Source organism: Poeciliopsis prolifica, unplaced genomic scaffold (genome assembly GCF_027474105.1).
Source record: "Poeciliopsis prolifica strain line A6 unplaced genomic scaffold, Auburn_PproV2 SCAFFOLD034, whole genome shotgun sequence".
In the NCBI taxonomy this organism is placed as follows: Eukaryota; Metazoa; Chordata; class Actinopteri; order Cyprinodontiformes; family Poeciliidae; genus Poeciliopsis; species Poeciliopsis prolifica.
The window spans coordinates 1,446,945-1,465,450 of NW_026562409.1; the positions used below are offsets into that span (position 1 = coordinate 1,446,945).

The 18,506-nt window shown below is 39.1% G+C and overlaps 1 protein-coding gene across 1 annotated transcript; it reads left to right on the plus strand.

Moving 5' to 3' along the window:
- The first annotated feature begins 487 nt into the window (after positions 1-487).
- Positions 488-11,954, plus strand: gsg1l (gsg1-like). The gene is made up of 5 exons (XM_055052197.1): positions 488-862; positions 6,682-6,729; positions 7,787-7,939; positions 9,602-9,713; positions 11,482-11,954. Exons 1-5 carry the CDS (start codon positions 574-576, stop codon positions 11,816-11,818), a joined length of 939 nt encoding a protein of 312 aa, XP_054908172.1. The 5' UTR covers positions 488-573; the 3' UTR covers positions 11,819-11,954.
- The last annotated feature ends 6,552 nt before the right edge of the window (positions 11,955-18,506 follow it).

Sequence of the window (18,506 nt, forward strand, 5' to 3'; positions counted from 1 at the left end):
GTTTTCATGTCTTTCAGCGAAAGAAAATAAAAGTTTTAGTGTTAAAAGTGAACTAAAAACACTTTTAGTTTTTAGTTCTGTAGTTTTAGTTTTTAGTTTAACTTTCATAAGTTTGATATTAAAGAAACTGATATGGAAAAATTTCTCTTGCCTATTTTTTTTTTTAAATTTTTGTTACTTAAATGAATTATTGTCATTTTGGTCTTTCTGATGATGTAAAGTTCAAAAATAATTGGATCATTTGATCAATATTTTTCCTCTAATCTTTGTTGGGTGAAAATATGTTGACTATCATCTTTTTTCTTCCCACCTCTGATTTTGCTGTTCTTCTGTTTTCCACAGTAAGTGGACCAGATGTTTCTGGGTGAGATTCTGGAGGTGTGAGCTCGGCTCGGCTCGGTTCGGTCCAGGTGATGACGCACCAGCCGCCGTCACAGGGACGGAAAGAGGGTGTTCCGCTTCTCCTGCTCAGACTCAGCAGCGGACAGATGGACAGAGGACGGAGCCGCGCGTAAAGCCGCTGCGCCATGCCGCCTCTCCGCTGACCGTCCCGCATGGTTCTGGCGGGAAACCATGAAGACGACGCGGAAATGTCGCGCGCTGCTGTCGGTGTGTTTGAACCTGGCGGCTCTGCTGTTCTCCACCACCGCCTTCATCACCACCTACTGGTGCGAGGGAACCCAGCGCGTCCCGAAGCCCAACTGCAGCAAGCAGCGGCGCCACAACTGCATCGACTACGGCGTGAACGAGACGGACCAGAGCAAGGTGCACTACAGCTGGGAGACCGGGGACGACCGCTTCCTGTTCCGCCGCTTCCACACCGGCATCTGGTACTCCTGCGAGGAGGACATCCACGGAGCAGGTGGGTCCGGTTCCGGCCGCATATGCAGGCTTTACGGAAAGTTCTGTCTCTTTACGCGCAAAAAAGCGCGTCATTTGAGCTTCTTCTTCCTCTGTGAGTTTTAACAGTCGATTAACAACGATAAACAGCTCGTATCTGAGCTGTTTTTCATCTCAAACTGGATTCCTGCATGGATGCACTTATTGTTAATAAATCAGGCTGATTAGGAAAGTCTTGGAATTTGGATGGTTTTGCTGATGATCCAGGTTTGGGTAAAGGATGTGGAAAAGTTTTGATCATTTCTAAATTACGTGTCCTTTAGTTATCTTCAGTCAATGTTCTTATTTATTCTTTGTTTCAGCATATATTTTTATTATTTTGTTGTTTTTCTGAGCAGCTGGGCGCAGCCCTGCAGGAAACACGAGACTCCAACCAGAAAATAACAATCTTTACGGATGTTTTGGTGTTTTTACGCACGAAAAATCAACTAGTGTTAAAGACACTGTTTGCCTTTTTAACCTGGATTTTGTTACATGAATTCAGTTATTATTAATAAAACAGGCGGACTGGAAGAGTTTCTAAGGTTTGCATAGTTTTACTGAAGAGAGAAGCTGGTTTGGGTAAAATATTCACTTGAATGGAAAAGTTTTGCTTTTGTTGAAGCTACTAATAAAATCACAAAAAGTCTCCTTTAGTTATCCTCAATTTACTTACTTTATTTTTATCCTTTTTTCCAGCGTATATTTTATTTATTTTTTCCTCCTTTTTTCTGCTCCTATCAAAATATCAGTGATCTCAGATTATTCATGAGGAATATTAGAGAAAAGGAAAATAATTGACATGCTGAAAAATTAAATTTTGTTGTTGTGATGTCATTTTGTGAAGTTCTGTGTTTTGTGTTTGTCCTAAATTGATGTTTGTTTATTTTATTTCTTTATTAATTTGTTTATTCATTAGTTTATCTAATTGGTCATTTATTTTGCAGATCAATGCCTCTGTCAGTCTGTAATGTTTGTTTAATAATTAGTGAATAAATAAATAAAAAATACACTTAACAGTAAAATCTACAATATTATTATTTAAAGGGGATCTGTTTCCCACCTTTTGAAGGAAAATGATGCATTTTAATGGGAGAATCCTGACTTGGGTCCAGTGGAACCAAACAAATAGAATCACAAACACGAAGAAAACCAGCAGCAGGTTAAGAAAAAGTTGGTTTGTTCTACAAAAACATCCAAAGTCTGTGTTAAATCTGGACATGGAGACAGGATGGACCTGCAGACGCATCAGGACATGGACGTCCAAATAACTGGACAACCTGGACAGCAAGAGAGCCATGGTGGCTCTGGAGGAGATGCAGCTGGAATAATCTGCTGACAGTAAACCTGGAAAAATCTCCTTCTAATCGGCTCCAAACCAGGAATATTATTATCAATGAATCAGATACTCTGTGCTTTCTGCTGGAGTGAGAGGCACTGCAAAAATAAAAGCTGTAGTGGAACAACAACTGCTGATACAACTGATAATACTCTTGCAGCGATTACAATATAAAACCTATATAAAGTCATTAAGTTCACAAAAAAGCACAACTAGGAAATTTAATTAGTCAACATAAGGAAGGTTTTTGCTATAACAAGTTTTGCATCTTGTTGCAAGAGGAAACTTTCTCATTTAATGAATAAAGCATAAAGTTTCTCATCATAATGAGAAATAAACTTTTGTTTTAATAAGAAACTTATTTTAATGGGAAAACTTCTTGTCTTCATAATATTCATTTTATATGTTATAATATAATCAATATAATCAATGATGTTTATATTGACATAGAAAACTCATCTCTTGTTAATGAGAGAGTCGCTTTAAGGAGTTTGTCCTCATGTTGAAGTTTCTCATTTTATGTTTTGCATTGAATCTTTATCATTTCAAACTTGTTGCTATGAGAAACTAATTTTGTTTTTATTAAATTAAATGTCATAAGGAGAAACTTTCTTTATAGTGAGATGTAAAACTCGTCTCATCTTAATGTGACACTTTCTCATATTAATGAGAAACTTTGTTTTTATGAGTCCAGATTTTTACGTTGTTGTAAAGAGAAACTTTCTTGTTTTTGTGAGATATAAAACTCGTCTCTTTTTGCTGAGTTTGGCTTCGTGTTTTATCCAGACTCAGCTCCTGAAGTGATTTCTGAGCTTTGGCACTGATATGCTTCCATACTTGTTGAACAAAACCATGAAATGAACACAAAGCTCGACGACAAAAACCCTTCAGAAACTTTATTTCACTTTTTCTTTTTGATTCTTTTCTTCTTTCTTTCTCTTTTAAGTGTAAGTATTTTTTCCTCCCTTTGCCTTTTTTTCTTCACACCTGGACAACGAACCGAGTTCTTGTCTTCATCTATCATTTTTCTGAGCTCAGTCCACGTTCTCACTTGATGTCACACATTACTGACTGTTGATGGCAGTAAAAATGGCCGCCGCGTCTTTGGATCAGTTTTAAAGTTATTCAGCAACAAGATCCGACAATATCATCACAAGATCATCACAAGGCGGAGAGAGCCAACAAAATGGGACGATTAAAGAGACCAAAATGGTTGAAAGTTCACCAGTGAGGTTTGGTGGTGGCAGCATCATGCTGTGGTGATGGACGCTTTAAAAGGGAACTACTGCTTTAGAGAAAACATTTACTTTCCAGACAAACAGCAACCTGAAGCGTCCAGTTAAAGCTACAGCGACGAATGAAAGACAACAAGATAGAGGTTCTGGAGTGGCCTAGTCAAAGCCCAAACCTGTTGACAGCTGATCCCAAGAGCTGGAGCGGAAATCTCTAGATCCACACAGACTCCCAGCCAAATACTGACCTGATTTCATGTCAAATATTTTTATTTAATTGTTATTATTTTGTAGAATTCAGTTTTTATTTTGCTTATTTATTTATTTTAGGTTTTTAGAATATTTTTGGTTTAAAAAAAGCCTCGTTGTGTTGATTATAAATTGAGAGCAGCAGTCGGGTAAAGTTGTTTGTTTCTGTGGAAAGTCGTTTTTTGGTGATTTTATTTTAACTGGAGAACAGAAATGAGACGAAACCCTGATTTCAGATTCTCCAGTTTTTATTTATGAGCATCGGGGGTTTGAAGCGTTCGGAGAAGAGCCCGGCTAAAGGTTAAAGGTTAAATTAAAGCTGACTGAGAATTAGTTGTTTCACGGCGAGTCCAGCTGGTTCTGGTCCAACGGGTCGGCAGAACCAACATCCAACTGAAACCAAATGGAATAACTGACCTTTAACCCCGAGCCGGCAGAGTCTCTTTTACCGTCCGTCTGTCTGTCTAATGTTTTCTGCATTACTTTCATTGAACTCTTGAATTTATCCTGGGAACTTTGGGCCTTTACGGAACAATATCTCTGTCAAAAACATTTGTTTTGGTTTTTGCTTCATAATAATCACAATAAAATATCAACATCTTTTATTGTTCAGCAGGAAAGTGATATAAAATATGATAAAACCATAAAAATAGATTACAGTAAGGTCAAATTTACATCAGAAAAAAGTACAGTTATTAATAACAGCATCTCAGATTTACAGAAATGTTTCACTTATTACATGAACGTAAAAAGTTTGTGATAATCAGTTAATGTACCAGTAGTTGTGGCTGCCTGCTGTATAATTAGCCTGATTATATCTGCATGCAGACGCGTCCTGCTCTCTGTTTTAACTAAATCATTCAGACTGACACTCAGGTACATTACCTGTTGTTTCTCCCAACCGTTGGTTCTCATCAGAGCCGTAATTAACCTCCAGACGACATCGAGCCGCTGATTAAACAGGCTGGCAGCTGCAGGCGGCGCCACCAAAGCCACATCCAAACACCAGTGATGGGACTTTGAAGAGAACCTGAGAGAAAGGATGTTTGAAAGCACCTGAAGCCTGAAATGAATCAGTTTCATTACTTCCTGACAAACTGGAAATGTGATAAGTGGAAATATTCCTCTCTTTTTGAGTAATTAACATTTCAGAGCAGCGCTGTGAGACGGAGTTTGCAGGAAAACTGATTGTGCTGTCGGTCCTGTCGGGTCACAGAAGTGCTGCTCACTCTTTAATTACATTTTAAATTCATGTCTTAATCAGACGCTGAGCTGCTCACCTTTCGGCTGCAGCATCGCGGCGCAGACGTAACAGTCATCAGATTTTATCACTTTTTACCACTTGAGCTCTTTTAACCTCAGAAGAAATGACTGGAGAGGTTTTAGATTCTGAAATAGTTCCCACTACATTTGGATTACAGTAACAGATCAATGCAGGACTCCTGGTTAGTTTTCTCTTTTTAACAGTGTTTAAGATTTACACTGAAAAATTCACCTTCACTCTGCAAAAAGACAAAATATCACCAAGAATTTTTGTGCCAATCACCTCAAAACTAACAAGCAACATTCTCTGCTTTATTACCTTCATCTTAAATGTTTTCTGCTATTATAATTTACATTTAAATTGAATTTATCCCTGAAATAAAACATTTCAGGCGGTTAATAATAACTGTTTGCTCAAAACAGCAAAATAAAAATGCTGAAACTGAAAAAACATATATATTTATGCTGAAAGTAATTTTGAAAGTGAAAAAAAAAACCTTGAATCCGAAAAGTAGCTTTGAATATTTCTTTTGTTTTGCTATCGTATTTCAGTTCCAAACCTTTCCTCAGTTTTAAAACTTTTGTGTTTAAATTATGTTTTCAGTCTCTGAAAAGCAAAGCAGATGGCCCTAATTGAGCTCCATAGGAGCCAAATACGCAGTTTAAAAAGAGTCGTGAACGGGTTCTGGGTTGTTCCTGTGGAGGCAGACGCAGTTTTCCTGAGTGTCTTCATCGGGGCTGGGCGGTGTTGTGAGCGCGTTGGTAATCAGGCTGGTTATGGATGGGCCTGCCTCCTGTCTGCGACACTGCAGAGGCTGAGTTATGGCTCGTGTTGCGGCCACTGATCTGTGACCCGCCGGGTCGCCCACAGCGCTGATGAACTCCCTGCAGCCGGCGGAGCGTGCCAGAAAGAAAGAATCACCAAGCAGAGAAAACGCCAAACAACCTGAGAGAAATGTTATTAAGTCTGCAGCTCTGAACACTGGAGAAAAATTAATTACTTCAACAACCGGAAATGATATGACAATATTTACACCAGAACTGATTTCAGAAGGAAGTTTAGCTCTCTTGTGGATTTTCATGGCAGGAAAAGAGAAAGCAATGAAACCGTCTTCTGTTGCTTGTATCTTATCATTATGGACTCGGCTTTGATTATTTTCCAAATACGGACAACTTCCAGTTTGATGACATCATGTGAATAAGATGGCGGCTGGTTGTTCCTGACCCTGTGAGGCTTTCAGGGGCAGTCGCCCAGGGCGCCAAGTTCTGGGGCTACAAGGATTTAGGATGTCTTTGTAATAAATGTGTGTTAGTTGATGGTTATCCCGATAATCGGTTAATCTGATTAATCATTTCAGCCCTGATTGATACATCAGCAACGGAAAACTGCCATCACCCAGAAGCTGATTTTAAAGTATTTATGATCAAAGTTTGGAATAAAATCACATTTTTCACTACATTCCTTCTTGGTTTATCATTAAAGGTGAGAGAATAAAGTTAATTCCTGACATAAGAGACTCTGCAGCTTAATAAGACGCTAATTAAACTGCCTGTGCTAATAAACCTGACATGTTCTAATAACTGGTCGCAGCTCTATTTGCTAACTCTCCTCCTGTCATTTCCTCCCTCCGTTCTGACTCGTCTGCTGCTCTGTTTGCCTCATTTCACCTTTTCTTCACCTTTCCTCTCCTCCATCGCTCCCTCTGCCTCTCCTCTCAGGTGAGAAGTGCAGGAGCTTCATTGATCTGGCCCCGGCCTCGGAGAGAGGTGAGTAATGACGGTCATTAAGGCTGCGCCGCCGCTCCCTGCTGCGGCCCACCTGTTCCCAGAGCCCAGGGAAATCCGAGGAAAAGAAGGGCAAAAAACAAAAACATCTCTTTTCTGGGCCTCTGTGTTTATCAGGAGGAGCTAAACGAGTCAACCTGTAGAAACCGAAATGGGATTTTGAATTCATTTATTAGGGATGCATCTTCATCTCAATGCAGTGTGAAAAAAACCCACAGCGGCTGGCTGAGACTGTCAGGTGGAAAAACATCCTGAAAACATTTAACACACCTTTACATTTGAATACCTTTTAAATTAAATAATATATACAACATAGTGAGTCTGCATGAAATATAATCAATCCCAAAAGTAACTCAGTTTGTGAGTTATTCAGTGTTTTGTCAAAATCCAGCTGTGAATTCATTAATAAGGATCCTTTGTTGTGAGCCACCCTGAGGGTCTAAATTTAATTAAATATCCATTCTTGTTTTGGTAATCTATAGAGCAGCCCTGAAAAAAACAAGCTTCACACTCAGGACCCGCAGACGTCACGCGCCGCTGACACAAACATGCGCGTGCACACGGCCTAATTAAAGTAAGTAATTATATCCGCTCGTGTTGCGACTCGGTCTGATGAGCTGCTGCCTTCCTGCTATCAGCCGAGTCCATCAACATGTTTTATTGACTGTCTGCTGATACATATTCAGGACGACAGAGGCGGGAAACGCGGCGCTGCGTCCGTCTGCAGAGGGTTCACTCTGCAAATGAAAACTTTCTGCTTAGGAGAAAAACAGAGTCAGTGGATGAAACGGATGCAAGATGCAGCAAAATGACTTCGTCTGAATAGCTCTGATTGGGAAATTCTTTGATGATGCAGCAGGACAAATTACAAGATTGACTGTAATTCAAATGTTTACATGTGGGAGAAGCTGATGGTGTTAAGTACTGCTGGGGTTTCCTCTGTTTCTTCAAGTTCAAAATCCTTAAATGAAAATCCTCGTATGTTTTTCCATCAGTAAATAGTGAAGCAGTGAGCAGGAAACCTGCTGTGTGCTTGCAGGTGTGCTGTGGCTGTCGGTGGTTTCCGAGGTTCTGTACATCCTGCTGCTGGTGGTCGGCTTCAGCCTCATGTGTGTGGAGCTTTTCCACTCCAGCAACGTCATCGACGGACTCAAACTCAATGCCTTCGCCGCCGTCTTCACCGTACTGTCCGGTAAGAACAGCAAGAATCCACTCAGAGGGATTCACTTCATCACATCCTGCTGAACCCAACAAACTCAGGAAATACTTTTAAACTGGAAATATTCTCTTCTAGACAGAAAGTTAGTGTCTCTGCAGCAGAATGACTGGAATCCTGAGTTTGTTCCTCAGAAGAGACCAAGAAAACTGAACAGGAAAAAGTTTGATTGTAACTTTATAAGGCAAATATGCAATCATCTTTTTATTTACTTATAAATCTATTTTCAACCTAAATCTGATTACGCTCTAAATATATTAAAATGTTGAACATTTATTTTTTCATAAATAAATAACGAAAAGTTTAAACAACATCTGAGTCACATCACATCTATTCTCCTATTTTATATATTCAAAATTAATATCCAGCTAATTATCGATTTGATAAAAAATGAAAAACAAATGCAGCTATTTTACTGCTTTCAGTTTATTTTCTATAAGATGGTCAGAAACATTTGTTTTCCTCATAAACTGTTTTGATGACAGTGAGGAAGTTTCTTCACATTTCATCACGTAGTCCAGATGTGGAAACTTTTCCTTAAAATATAAAATTCAAGCCTTTTCTAGGATTTCCAGCATTTCTTCTTCATGGCCGGAGGAGTGAGGCAGATGTTTTGGGTCAGATGCTTTAGTTCCAGGCTTCCCTGTTTTCCTGCCAGGAGTTTTTATCCAGACTCGAGTTAAACCTCTTATAGAAGAACCCGACCGACCGCAGGTCATCTGAGGACAAATTCACCGCATGGACGGACGGACCTGTTGCTGCTAACCTGAACTATGATGCTGCACAAAAGGTCCAATCCAAACATTAATAAGACCGATCAGAACCGGGCCGGCTGATCAGAACTGGGCTGGCCAATCAGAACCGGGCCAGCTGATCAGAACCGGGCCGGCCAATCAGAACCGGGCCGGCCCGTCATCCCAGTACTGACTGTGATCCACGTGGCCAACATGCCTTCCTCTCTTTCACCGTCTCCTTTTTGATTTGCTGTGATCCTGTGATTGATCCTCTGTGTCTGATTGATCTGATCACAGAGTATTAAATCAATGTTTCAGTGTAATGATTAATTCTGAGGGTTGGAAACGTTCTGGTTTATTCCTGCTGCTGATCCGGAGTCAGAGCCGTTATGTAAGAAATCAAACGTAACTTAGAAAATTTTTAACCGGTTTCATCTGTGAACCGTCACATATGACAATTTAATACCATAAAATGTTGTTTTAATATAAAAAATACATTAAAAAGGGATCATAAGTGTGTTAATGAAAAATAAACAAAATTCTTTAACAAAATTAAACTCATTCGATGTTTTTGAAGAAGCCTTTGAGAAGCTTTTTGGTTAGAAATTCTCTTATTTCATATATTTTGAGAAATAAATATTGTTCACCCTTCGCTGCAAAAACACTGTGTATTTTCTGGCTTTTAAAACTGTGCAGTTAATCTAAAGCCCAAAAAGCATTAAAAAAATATGAATATAATTGAAAAATGGTCTGTAGAAGAACAAAGCTTCTCTATGTTTCTTAAATGTTATATATTTCCATTGGATGTGAAATGATCTCTGCGTGTCTCTGCGTGTCTCTGCGTGACTCTGCGTGTCTCTGCATGTCTCTGCGTGTCTCTGCATGTCTCTGCGTGTCTCTGCAGGTCTTCTGGGGATGGTGGCCCACATGATGTACACTCAGGTGTTCCAGATCACAGTCAGTCTGGGGCCAGAGGACTGGAGGCCCCACAGTTGGGACTACGGTTGGTCCTTCTGGTCCGTCGCTTCACTTACAACTTACTTTAATGGTCAACAAGTGGAGAAAAAAATACATTTTAAAAAACAATTCTTAACTACTTTGGCAAAGGGATTTATTTACATGTTTATCTGTGTACCAGGTTTCAGCAACAAGGCAGTTAAAAGTCCTTTACATCATAAACACATCATACAGTCAGAAACTATGAAACAAGCAATAAACATTGCAGTTTATCAAATGCCATCAAGCAAATACAATCAATTATGTTGCTCAATGTCCTGATCAAACGCAGCTGGACTCAGGGAGGTTTTTGAAGGAACTCAGTGTTTCAGCTGTTTTTAAATTAGAGATGCATAAAAACTGAATTCTGGGGAAAAACAGACCTGAGTGTCTGTAAGGTTGATAAAACAGGCGAAGCTGAAGGCGTGCAGGTTTGCAGCCGATGGCGTTCAGCTCCCAGCTGAATGACGGAGCCGCTGTCTCTCAGATAATCATCCAGTCAGGACCTTCTCCGCTCTCTGCTCATTGGTAAAACCGACCGCAGCTCCTGTCGACGCGCAAACAAATCACCCGTCAAACAAGGACGGGGAGAACAACCTCATCTGCTTGATACTCTCCTCTCATAAACCTTCGACCTCGCATGCCCTGCGTTTCTTACGACATGCAGTCAGGTTTTATGAAGCCGGGGCCGTCTTTAGTGCCAGGAAGCGTCAGTCCTTTCATTAGAGTCCCTCATTCTGCACAGAAATCAGAAAATGTCCTGCAGCCAATGTTCATCTGCAGCATCAGCAGCATTTTGAAAGTATTACATTCATATAATAAATTAATATAATATTAATTATAATAAAAAAGATTCATATCCATTTTTCACATTTTGTCACATTCAGTCTTTCCAGCCCCAGATCACCACACTACCACCACCGTGTTCTGGTGGGACGTTACATGAACTCTAACAGAAGAATTTCCCCAGAACTCCTGAGATTATCAAGATGTTTCTTTTACTCAATGTTAAGCAAACACAGCTGGAAGAAACTGCCGAGGTTTAGAGGTTTTTATTTCTGTTTTTTCCTCCATGAGTCAACGAATCGCTCTTGAGCTCATTTTGGTCGGTCTTCCTCTCCCGGGAAGGTTCTCCTCTCGTCCCGCCTCCATGTGTGGGTCATGGTTCTCCCTTTGGTTCTCTGTCGTCCCGGCCTGGTAAAACCAGACCCTCGTTCATTCAGAGGGTCTGTGAATCTGTCTGAATGACCGTTTGAACCAATCGCTCATGTTTGGCTGTGACATACTGTAACGCGCTGGAAGTTTAACTGGAATTGCATGTCCTGCAGTCAAACATGTCTCAGATTTTCCTCTTGTTGGTCAATATTTGGAGGCTTGGCCAACATGGACTGAATAGTTTGGTTCACATCATTTGCTGCCATTGTAAACACAACAATTCAAAAACAACACAGAAAATTGACAACTCCTTCTGCAACCAATTAAAATTTAGCTTAATGGGAGAAATCAAGCAATACCTTGACCTTCGACGTTAAGGTCAAAGGTCAAGGTATTGCCTTCGACCTCGATTAAAAATCCGGAGCATTAAAAATGTCTCAGCAATGATGTAAATGACTTCCTTATCAGGGATCAATGTGTTGCTTTTTGAGATCTTTCCTCCTACTTCATGACGTCAGGCAGGTTCTGCTTAAGGAAATCCTCGGGTCTGCAGGTCAGGGAGGATCAGGCAGCAGGTGTTTGTTTGCTAGATAACTTTCTCTTTGACTGATTTTGTCTTTCGTCTCCGTCCAGCATGGCGTGGGGCTCCTTCACCTGCTGCATGGCCGCCTCCGTCACCACCCTCAACTCCTACACCAAGACCGTCATCGAGTTTCGACACAAACGCAAGCTGTTCGAGCAGGGCCTGCGCGAGGAGCACAGCTACCTGGACCAGGAGGCCTTCCACTACTTCCGGGACCGCTCCCTGCAGTCCGTCTCCGGCGCCGTGGAGGTCTACCCCGGCCACGGCGGCCCCGGAGCCGGGCTCGTCGGGCCCGGCCCGGCTCCGGGTCATGGGAAAGTGAGGGGAACGTCGGCCTCCATGGACCTGGGAGAGAACACAGACTCTCTGGGGGAGGAGCAGTGCTGAGGCTGTGGACCGTTTTCCCCAGCAGAACCCGCTCAGCAGTAGAACTGGACCAGAACTAAAATGGAAACGTTCGGATTTAACGTGACAGATGCTGTTTGTTTTTGTCAGAATAAATGATGTCAGTCTAAAACGTGAATTATTGTCTGTCCAGGATCCAAACAGTTTTCAACATTTGTAAAACGTTAGCAGTTCAGTTCTTTTAAATTTGGTTGATCAGAATCTGCTGTGGCAGGAAGTTGATCGATATAAAAACTCAGAGAAGCTTTAAATGTTATTAAAATGGCAACATGGCAGGAAAAGACGCTTGCCGTGGTGATTCCCTCCTTTTCTGAAGTTAAACCTTTACAATATGACACATATTAGCTTTCGTTTATTAACCTTATGAAGAAGTTGGAAAGTATTTTAATGTTGAGTCACTGGTTGCCGAGATACAAAGCAGCAACTTCTACAAAATAATCTGATGAGATTATGTGATGACTTCAGATTTAAATGAAATAATCCGATAGAGAAAGCAGCCGCTGTGCGTCTCGGCCGGAGGACGCTGTTTGAGTTGTGTTGTGCTTTGGTGGATTGTAAACAGCAGGGATTAAATTGGCTGAGAATCGCCGTGGTAACCGGGAGGGTTTTGGGGTCAATGTTAATCCAAACACAAGTTGCAAAGTCTTAAGCCGCCTGGCTGCAAACTGCCGGTTTGTGCCGGATCTCAATGTTTTCCCATGTAAAACGAGTTGAAAACATTTTAACACTTTTCTCTCTCTCTCTGTTTTTCCTTCTCAGTTCCCAGTAAAGTTTCTAACTGCAAACTGGAAGGACTGGAGAAAATCCCTTTCAAGAGTTTGGGGCTTTTTATTATGTCGACTTTTTAAGGTTTTTAGTCTAGTGGTTATTTATGCATTAAGCCAACAACACCGCGCTGAGCCAGAGCTGCTCTGAGGTCTGAAGTCCTCGTCTGAAATGGAAATTAATCGTGAATTTTATTCTGAAATCAAAGTTCAAGAGTCTGGAAGACAAGTTGAAATTTAAGTACTTTTTTATAGAGTTAAATTGGGTCCATAAAGTTAGCTCAATTATTTAAAGAGAAAATTGATTTTGAAGATGGAAAAAAATTACTGAAAAAAGTTTGAAACTCCTTTTCAGATTTATGGGAGTTTTTTTCTAGCAAATATTCAGTTTTTCAAACAGAAATTTCAGCTTTTTGAAGAAAATCTCAATGTTTTTTTTTCTAGTTTTTTAACGTTTCAAATTCATTCACACCACATTTCTGAGATTTTTTTTCTGCAGAAATTCCCCAGCTGTAGCCCTGATATGCTGTTGTGCGTTTGAACCATTTTGATAGAAACGCGTCATGCTTTGTGATGAACATCCACGTGTTCTGGTAAGACACGGTGCTCTTGTGCAGCGATGACACAAATCTGTTGTTTGTTGCTAAATGAGGTTTGTCTCTTTCAGTCCTTGGAGAAACCATTAGAGTCCTGTCTGCGCCTCCTGAGGCTAATGGGGCCTGATGATGGCAATGTTTCATTTCAAGGTTGAAGTGCATATTACAGTTAACAGCACAAACAAACTGCCTGACTGTGTGACCTTCTCCTTTGACGATGCGCAGTTGTTAGCAGCATAAACATGCCGCAGGTTAGAAACACAAATAATCAACAGGAGGTCTGAAGATGGAACAGAGGAGTGAAAGTCTGGATTCCCATCAGGAGGCAAATATAATCAAACACTTTATTTCCAGATAGTATCAGTCAGTGGCTTGATTTTACCTCCTCAAGTGAACCAGGCTGAACTCTGAGGACATCTGAGTTTGTTTCTGTTTATGTTAGCAGCAGCTTTTTTCTCACAAAACTATTATTTTGAGTTAAATACAAAAATTAGAACACAATTAAATATTTTTAATTGAGTGAAACTGACAAAATAAGCATAATTTTTTATTCAAAACCCCCTTTTGTTGCAAAATTGTTAAATAAGTCGACATAAATAGATATATGAGCCCAACAACAAAGATATTTCTCATTTTTAATCTGTCATTTAGGTCATTAACCAGCAGATTGGAGCAAAGTTTCAGGAAGGCCTGATCATAAATGGAGCTTCTTTAGACATGTGGACTGTGAACGCTGACATTAGCGTTAGCTGCTCCATGTTTAGCATTGAGATCCTATTTTAGGCTAAATGGATTTGCTCCCTCCTTTTTGAACAACTTTAACACAACAGTAATATTTCACAGCGTCCAATAAAATCCGTTTAGACGCAGAAATGAATCCAAATCAGGCCAAAAAAGGAGATTTCTTCCATCCGTTGTTAGCGGATCCCGCTTGTGCATCAGATATATAGGTGTACCGGAAACACGCCACAAGGGTTCCGGCTCCAAATCTAATTATAAAAAATGATTGCGTTAGTTTTAAATCCATATTACTAACAAATATAAATCAGTCGACATAAATAGAAAAACTGCTTTAATTTGAGGATTTAATCCATGTAAAAAGTAACAACTTTCCTTTGAAAAATCATAAATTATGAGGGAGTAATGTCATATTTTGGCTCCTTTGGACCTGATTACAGCACTGATCTATAGCCCTGATCTATAGAATCAATAAATCATTTAAATGTAACCTGTTTGACAACATGAATTATGCTCATTTACATCATGTCTCCACCTAAAGAACAGATGAGAAACACAGTCACTGATTGATTTATATTATTATTATTTAATTTTATTTAACCAGTTAGTTGAACAAATTCTCCTTTTCAACAACCTGTTCAGAAAACAGATTTCTATGAGACTGAAAAGGGCCATAAATTCATAAAATTAAAACTAAAAGACTTTCAAATCACAGAAACAACATTTTATTCACAATAGAACATAAACAGCCTCTCGAATGTTGCTTCAACCTGGTTCTTATCTGCAGGTTTACTGCAGCTTAAATAAGCAAACAAAAGCACACTAATTATAATCAGATAGTAATAATTAATCAGTCGATAACTTCACACTATAATATTTACACTATAATAGAAACATTTTGAAACATATTTGTATTTTAGCCACACACAGACATTGAAATCAGCTGCAGTTATTCTCCCTGTGTGCTCCTACAGTCAGGAAGCATGTTGATCATTAAAGGTGGGACTTTTTACAAGGTTGCTCCTTACCAGGCATAAAACACCAGAGATCTGCCGCCTCATATTTCACCTCACACTGAAACTCCAGCCTTCAGAAAGCTCTCCACTGGCTGTGATTTGTGTCCTTCTGGCCTGTCGTTCGTTTGATTTTTGCTTTTTCATGCATGTTTGTTCCCAAATTACACAGCAGGCCGTCCATAAATATAACCTGAGCGAATAAAACATGTCAGAGCAGCCAGATAAATATGGGCTGCTGTTTGTAAAGCTATACAGTAGAAAATGAACAGCTACAGTTTTGGTTTTATTTAGCAAGTCATAGGGAAAAAATGTGGGCATTCATTTTTCAAAGTTATATTTCACCATTTTATTCAAACATTTATAAATGTCAGCATGTCAGACTCAAAATTTAATTCATAAGCTAAACTTAAATATTTAGTTAGCAAAATAAATAATTAGCCTGAAAACTGAATATCTAGCTTTCAAATTACATATTTAGACAAAACATTTAGATTGGTGATTAAATAATTAGTTTAGAACTAAATATTTAGCTAGCAAAATAATTAGCTTGAAAACTGAATACCTAGCTTTCAAATCAAATATTTGGTAAGGAAGCTAAATATTGAATTTGCAAACTAAATATTTAAGTCTGAACTAAATATTTAGTTAAAAAACTAAATGTTTCCAAATTAAATATTTTATTCACAAGCTAGATATTTAGATGTCAACTAAATATTTACGTTTCAAACTAACTTTTGGTTTAAAATTAAATATTTATTTTCTAACTTAATAATGAGTAGCTAGTTTGGTTTCTAAACTGGCTACTCATTTTTGAAACTAAATATCTAGCTTAGTCACTAAATATTTAATTTGAAAGCTAAATATATAGTTTGTAAAATAAATATTTAGCTTGTGAATTAAATATTGACTGACATTTTTAAATGTATGAACAATGTGATGAAAATAAGTTATTTTTTTCCTTTGACAGGCTAAATAAACCAAAATATTGCTGTAATGTTTTACAGTGTACCGCGCTGATTCTCCCTCCCAGTGTGGATCTTCAGAAAAACTTCTTCTTTAAAGATAAACAAGGTTAACAACAAGCAGTGATGAAACCCGGCGCTGGCTCTGGACGCCGCAGAGACAAGAGATTCTGGCTTCAACTGGACCGTTGCTTCGGGTTGCATCAGAACGTGACTCTTTGATGGTTTGACTGTTGTATTATTTAAACTGATGAAAGGGGGAAAAGGGCACAAACATTATGAATGGAGATCCATTAAATAGAGTCAACATCTAAAGATGGAGCAGCTTCCCCTCCTAGAGGAGCAGAAGAGTTTCTGAAGCTTCAGAGACAAACTGGTTGGTAGAAGATCAGAGTTTTCTGAGTCTGAGGATGAAAAAAAGAAACAAGCATTAAAAGCAAATTCATGTCCTGCTGAAACAACCTTGGAGGAAAAGATCTCTTCATGTCCGAGACTCTGGTTTCTGAAGAGTTCATGTGAAAGGTTACATCCAGTATCGCCCCATCCAGAGATTAATCTAATGATTATTCATTTATTTTCTTGGAAATGCAGAAATTTAACCTGTTTTTGCTGCTTTCAATTATGAAAGCTGGTCGTTTGTCAAGCTAGTTGCAGCTTCTGCACTGACAAACTAATAAAATAAAAGATGTGATTAGTTTTGCTTCAAAGTTGATCAAATGAGCACAGCTGATAAAATGTCAACTCATTTTATCTTCAAAGATTTAATTTTCCGTTTGATTTAAAAACCAAACGGGGAAGTTTGAGCAGTTTGCTTCTTTTAAAACATTTACAGTAAATTTAATTTAAATTTAATCAATTGCTCCATATTTTCTTGTTTATATCAACCATAAAACTCAGACAGCAAATAAAGGTTGGAAAACAAAACAAGTTTGTGAGGCAGATACAGAAAATTAAGTCAGACCTCAAACCTTGTAGCTGCTCACATGGAGACTGAAATATTTTGTAATCATAAAATATAAAATATTATAATCATACATAATATTCTATATAATATGGATGGATAATTAGTCAAAAAAATCTATGTAAAGTCAAAATTCTCAGGAAAAAACAGATTTCTGCACTGAGTTTAATGTCAGAATTCTTAGTTCAGATTTAGATGATTTTTTTTTTGCTTAATTAACATTACAAACGATAAAACAAAATAAAATGCTATTTTGTAAGCCAATAATTTACCAAAAAACTGTACGCTGAAGCGATGGCTTATGCTTGCCTACCCTATATCAGTTTAAAGTTTATAACTCTGAGAAATAATAGGCAAAATTCTGAGTTTAAAATCAAAATGGTGAGGAGAAAAAAGTCAGAATTTTGTAATAAAGGTCAGAATTCTGAAACTCAGTGTTGATGGCTCTAATCCTCTTGTATGACTGAGTGGCTTCTTGATGTTTATACCTGAGGGATAGTTTGATTTGGAGCAGCCCCCTCCAGCATGGCGCAGCTCGTCTTCAGGTGAGTCTGGCTGTGGCTGCCGGTGAGGCCTGACATTTCAGGCGGACATCAGCCACCTGATGGCGGTAAAGCTCCCTCGGCGCTCCGCCTTTCACGGCAAAGCGCAGCGAGCGGTGGAAGCTGCAACAGCTGGTGGACAGAAATTACATTGATCCTTTCCAACCCCAGAGGGAAGAGACTGCTGGAGGATGTGCTGAGTTCAGGGCAGGAGCAAACAGAAAAAAAAAAAACGTTCAATGACAGACACTGATCTCCTGCTCTTTGGGAGAAGTTCACTTTTACAGTAAAGAAATGTTTCAGCGGCGGGCAAATAGAGGTTTTACTGACACCTGGTGGCTAATTTGTCACACTACAACCTGGAAAATCATCCATCCATCCATCCATCCATCCATCCATCCATCCATCCATCCATCCATCCATCCATCCATCCATCCATCCATCCATCCATCCATCCATCCTTGGAGAGGTTACTTTCTGCTTAGGTCTCCAGTTTATCATTAACAAAATGAAAACAAAATAAAATTTGCTGGTTTCTCTTTTTCTTTGAAACCATGTTTATCTTCCAGTTGGATATTTAATGTTTTTTTACAAGTAGAACATAAAAATAGAGTAGTTAATAAAAAACATCAACACCTCAATAACCTTTTCAGAAAACAGTTTTACATTTACTATTTCAGTGTGAAAATTTCCACAAGTTTCCAGAACAAAAACAGAAGAAAATTCCTCAACTTCTTCATGCTGAATTCACTCAGCTGTAAAATGTAAAACTCGCCTCCCTTCACTCATATAAGAACTTGAGGGTTAGCATCATGATTTTTAAACTTTTCATCCACAACTGTTTCCAAACGGAGTACCTCCATGGGAATTACTGATCTCTTGAAAGCACATCTGTGAGATCAGATGTTGGATGAGAATACGTTTCTCAGTCTGTTGTAATTTATCCCACAGGTGTGTTGTTGGGTTGAGATAAGGACTCTGCATTTCTTCTAAACTAAACTCCCTGGAGTGTTTAGTATGGAGGAAACCTTAGGACTGCACTAACAGAACAGGCTGACGTTCACTGAGCTCCATTCGTAGAAGCAGTTTGG